The sequence below is a fragment of the Haliotis rubra genome, unplaced genomic scaffold (genome assembly GCF_003918875.1).
Source record: "Haliotis rubra isolate DU_JTF1 unplaced genomic scaffold, ASM391887v1 Scf747, whole genome shotgun sequence".
Lineage (NCBI taxonomy): Eukaryota > Metazoa > Mollusca > Gastropoda > Lepetellida > Haliotidae > Haliotis > Haliotis rubra.
The window spans coordinates 410,068-415,557 of NW_025767465.1; the positions used below are offsets into that span (position 1 = coordinate 410,068).

At 40.5% G+C, this 5,490-nt stretch overlaps 1 protein-coding gene across 1 annotated transcript; it reads right to left on the minus strand.

The window, feature by feature from the left end:
- Positions 1-603: 603 nt before the first annotated feature.
- On the minus strand, positions 604-5,281 carry LOC124260005 (sodium-dependent multivitamin transporter-like). The gene is made up of 4 exons (XM_046694233.1): positions 5,228-5,281; positions 4,520-4,571; positions 1,562-1,629; positions 604-762 (listed from the first exon to the last, which is right to left on the minus strand). Exons 1-4 carry the CDS (start codon positions 5,279-5,281, stop codon positions 604-606), a joined length of 333 nt encoding a protein of 110 aa, XP_046550189.1.
- Between the last annotated feature and the right edge of the window lie 209 nt (positions 5,282-5,490).

Genomic DNA, 5,490 nt, shown 5'->3' on the forward strand with positions numbered 1-5,490 from the left:
ACACCGAGTGACGCGCTCCTGGGTTGGGGTCAAAACTGGGGTTGTAAGAAGAATCTTTTTAATTGTATTTCTTCATCAGTGATAACAATTAAAGATTAATAATATTCTGTTGTGGTCAGAACGTACTCTTTATTGTACACGTCACGTCTCATCAAGTAACCCCTAACAGAAATTATTACGATATATTATGCTTTCCGCTAAATTCCATTCTGCTTTTATCAAGACGAGTGTATATAGCGCCTGGCATTGCATTATTCTTTTAACCTGAATTGTGCACCATCCATGGGTAAGTGGAATTCTAGTTTTGTCATTTCACTGGTACTGCGATTTTACCAGCGCTGTTTAATGTGAATTGTTTGGTGTACGTAGAGGCATTTTCAGAATATATCTATATAACGATACTGGGCATATTCAACGACTCATTGAATTCCAGCATGTATACAGTATACACGAATGCACATGTATTGAAACGATATTTCCGCATTTGGAAAACAAAGAGAGTCGTTTTCAACATATTACACTCCTTGTCGAGGTCTTTGTCTATTCAAGAGGCCGCACCACGGTACTCGTCATATCTTCGTGGGCTCTACAACAGGAGTCTACTCACTCTAAGAACCGTAGGCGACCTCTGTCGCCAGCAATTTTCCATGCATTCGAAAATCCCCCAACAGCCTTGGATCCCTGAACTAGCAGAGATACCAGTCCAACAATGATGATGACTGTCTGTAGACAGTCAGTCCATATCACGGTCTTCATGCCGCCCTAGAAATACAAGCCACAAAACGCTGACCATATTCACAAGAAGTATCTGCTCAAACATAGTCCATTGTACGATTACCAGTAGATTATGAGCATGTGGTTTTGAAACACTATCAAATAGTGAGATGTTTGCCACAAGGTGTGAGCCAATGTGCATATTTACCACAAATTAAGTACATCATCCAATATTCTATGGGGAAGGCAGGATTTGATATATTTTCAATTTGTAAGAATACATTATTTCAATTGGCAGCAGGGGATTCGACAAAGCATGGTTCCAAGCTTATTTCAGTGAGTCCAGTATGAATAAGACACTTATTTCATGTGAAATCGTTTTCGATTCATGAGCCTTTTTCAATAACGGCATATGTTTGTCGTACATACACTATGTTCGGTCAAGCAAGTGGCTATGTTGGTCAGCGATGTATCTGCTTTTTTTAAACCAATATATTATGCCGAGACCCAGTTCTTGCGTGAGAAAACAACAAATGGTAAAAGCAATTAGAGGTCAGATTACATAGACAAGATGTCTCGTGCAACACATACTACACTGCATCCTATATCATGTGAACTCCACGCAGCTTATTATCGAACTAAGTAGTTTTCTTCATTGGCTCGCGAATGAGAGAAACGTGCATCAGAGACCGTGAAGCTTTGACCATTTCACGACGTGAAGTTGGGTTTTTCAAACCCATTGAAATGAATGGTCCCAATGAAAATTACCTTGACCACGTTCAGTACGTCTTGTCATAAATACATGTATATGTACAAACACAACGACGTATTGTACCCATATACATACCAGGGCAGTGTAGATGGTCACGATGACCCCTACGGTTGAGATGGACAGCCAGAGGTTAAACCCAGTCACTGAAACACGTGAAATAAAACATTCTCTGGAGTACGAATTTACAAAACACAGTGAGAAATACAAACGCAATAAACCAGAGTTGTAAACCAACAATTAACATCAAAGGTGAAAACAATAATGACTAATTTTATAGACGTAAAACCTGAACGCCACAGAAAAACCAATATCGAATATCTACCGAAACAGGTTCCATTGGGACGTGAAAGCGTAGTGGTGGAAATAATACGCAGAGATCAAATCGGTGTTGACACTAGGTGTTCACTAAAAGAAGTATCAGCACCCGCCTCTTACACAATTTGCATAAAAATATATTTTACCTGGCAATGTTCCTGCCAAACGGCAAACATTTCACGCAGGACCTCTCCTTCGCTTGACCCCACCCTTAGAAAGACATAAGAACCTAATGACCGACGTATAATCCTTGTTTAACTATTCAAGCCTTGACATGGAGATGTTTTACACTGGACATGACGTATCTCTGTATGTGCCCGAGCTGTTTCTCTGGGGTATAAAGGATACCTACATGACAAGATTGCCCTGTAATATCCCTTCACCATGCTGTTTCTGACGTTACAGTGGCATACTTGTCATATCCTCACACCCGTCACATAAGTATTCAAGCAATATAACCACTGCACGCATAACGTCTGCTGAAAAACAGGCATGGTTGGAAATGGCCAACATATATTAAAAATGACCTTCAATGGAAGTCGTGAAAGGCAGCTTTCTTCTGATTCCAGATTCTATTTGACTGGCACTTTCATGGATCGTTCTCTTGACCTGTTTACTTTTAAGGGAGAGTACTAAAAAGTCTGACAATCCTGATAATTTTTAAGAATCCATTTACAAGAAACTACATTATGACAAGACGCCTCAAGTAAGAAATTCCAATCATGGCGATAAGTGTACGTGTTTTTGTCAATCCCTGGCCAAATATTACTGCTAGGTACCATGAGCCATGTGTTATTGATAAGAAAGTCAGTGATACTTACTATGTTGTGCTAACACCAGGCCATCAGAAAAGGACATAACTCTGTCATGTCAATATGATTAGAATGTGTCATGAAAGGAATGACAATGTACCGCCTAATCAATTATATTGATATTAGACTGACTGACTGAGTTTGGTTTTACTCCGCTTTTAGCAATATTCCAGCAACATCACGGCGGGGAACACCAGAAATGGGCTTCACACATTGTACCCTTGTGGGGATTCGAACCCGGGTCTTCGGCGTGACGAGCCAACGCTTTAACCACTAGGCTACCCCACCGCCCCATTGATATTAGATATTGTATCAGATTCTGATACTTATGACAAATGTAACTTTGCAAAGTGTGGTGGCATTGCTGACTATGCTGGCCCTAAGCTATAGAATTGAGACAAATAGCTAGCTTGTTTAACTAGGTCCTTTGCAATTCCTTCCCGATGCACCTGGCAGTACAGAGTTACTGTTTCATGATATAGATGTAGTTGATGATGTGCCTACATCCCTATCGGATGAATCCAATCATCTTGAGCCAAGTCAAAGTAGATATGAGTTCATATTGAGAGCGACGTTATAGATCCTGTACCGACATGAAACGTGTGAACGCTGTTACTAAAACAGACTCTTACCCAATACCAAGAATCAATTACTGCATCGACAGAATCGGTTTGACACAATGAAAGGGTATTGGCAGATTTCACGGAAGCCTTGTTAAAGCACTCGGGTCCATATTACAATATACTATAGGTCGTTTGCTAAGGACCAGGTTTTAATGATATTTCTAATAAATATTCAAATACCCGGGTACACATCATACCGCAGAATGAAGTCATAGGCATGAAATGCACAAGGTAATAAAAGGAATCGTTGCACACCATCGTGAGAGAGCAAAACATTGTTTTCTAAGGGTTGAATGCGCCTATGTACTCAGCTTTAATGTTTTCAATCAGTGCGTAATTGTTTCACCTAACCATGTAATGGCTTCCCACAGACCCGACATCACAGACAATTATGTTAGTCTTGGATAGACTATGACATTAATTGGGCAGACCAAGACTAGATTCCAATACTTATAACTGAAGAATTGTAATACTGCTTGACTTTACGGATAGTTGTGTGGCACTGGCAAGGGGGAAAGACCTTACGTTCAAATGTTGCCTAAAATGACTGCTGTGAACGGGGCTCAGTCATGACTGGGATGGCATAATTAGGGACTGGAGGAATCAAAGGTGACAAGTGTGCACAGGGATGACATTCTTGATGAGTCGTGAAACCGTTCGCTTGTGCATCCGCATTGACGATAACGCTCGACTTTAATTACCTACAGAAGTAGCAGGTTAGCTCGTTGACCAGAACTCATAATCTATCGAAGACGTGTGGAACAAGTAGCAGATCGATTTCTCGAAGATCTCGAGGTAAAGTAAGATCTCGACAATATGCTGAATAGAAAAGCAGTCTTCCTTTGGCAGCCACCCACATGCTTACTTGGTACTTAAGACGATAGCACCAGGCTGTGATCACGCCACATGGATCACATGCGCTACTGAGAACTGACATTTTGGTGAATGAACATGTCTTTGTTGTGTTTTATTTTTGTTTATTTTTGTTTATACTTTCTTGTTTCAGCCGTAAACTCTCTATTAGAGAGTCGCATGACGTGTTTGCTTATTTGTCACGTGTTGCGTGTTGTAAGGCACATGACAAGGGACTTTTAAAACGTCTTCCAGCTTTATTGTCTGGGTCTATTCAACAGATGCACACATTTTGACGAATTACCTTTTTCGTGTGATGACACTTGGCAATAATTATTTTTTACAAAAAATGAGATATATGCGCTGCAGGGTTTTTGTTATGTTATTTCAAATTTATATCTCCTAACTGACTGTTGACATCATGAACTCACCTGAATAGAGCGCCAGTGAGGGGGCATACAGTACGAAAGCCATGTAGAGCAGCTGTGAATATAATGAATAAATCATGAAACTTACATACATTATCATTGTGATGATGGGTTTCAGATATGTAACTTTTGTATTCAGAAGCCTAGGACAGTATAGATTTTGTTTGCTTCTTGTTTAACACTTCAGTCAGCAGTATTTCAGCTCTATGATAGGGGTGTGTATACAGTCGAGTCTGGACATAGCATACATTGAATGACATCCGGAACATTGATCCACACAATTGTTAGTGAGTGAACGAGTATGGTTTTACGCCGCAGCAATATTCGAGCAATATCACGTTGGGGGACATCAGGAATGGGCTTCACACATCGTAACCACGTGGGGAATCGAACCCGGGTCTTCAGCGTGACGAGCGGATGTTAATTAAACCGCTGCCACACCTTGATCAACGTAAATGGTAGCCACAACCGAAAATTATACTGTACATTGAGTTGTTATACCACACTTCACCGAGGGCATGTTGTTTTCTATCATGTGACCAGACCTGGGTTTTGGTAGGACGCTGGCATACCTTTGCCATTAATTATGCTCCCTTTCAACGGAGCCTTTATGTCTCGGAATTTGCGATAGGCAAAGTCAAAGAAGGTAATTCATCCAAGACGTTTATCTTAAGGTCAGTCAATGATCACAATGAATTTTCATTGATTTACCATCTTCAGCTGGAAAGTTTTTGGATACCAGTGAGTCCGCCTCATCTCCGTCATTGTAAGATCCATGCATAAAGACACAAAGTGAGAGACAAAACACTCTCCAGAAGACGCGTTAACTTCATATCAACTTTCCCATAGTGAACAGTCCGTTTATGTTCTAGCAGTTCCTAGCTTTGGAGTTTTCATTTCGCACATTTTTATGTACAATTGAGAATACTTTATCGGCCAAAATTTCAAAGAGTGTCACATGACTTGATCAAGGC

Bases quoted from the DNA above. Each gene is read 5' to 3' on its own strand.
- LOC124260005 (XM_046694233.1), bottom strand. From the start codon at position 5,281: ATGACGGAGATGAGGCGGACTCACTGGTATCCAAAAACTTTCCAGCTG. The intron at 4,572-5,227 runs GTAAATCAATGA...TTATATTCACAG, and splicing joins AAACTTTCCAGCTGAAGATG to CTGCTCTACATGGCTTTCGT. The intron at 1,630-4,519 runs GTGAGTTCATGA...CACGTGTTTCAG, and splicing joins CTCACTGGCGCTCTATTCAG to TGACTGGGTTTAACCTCTGG.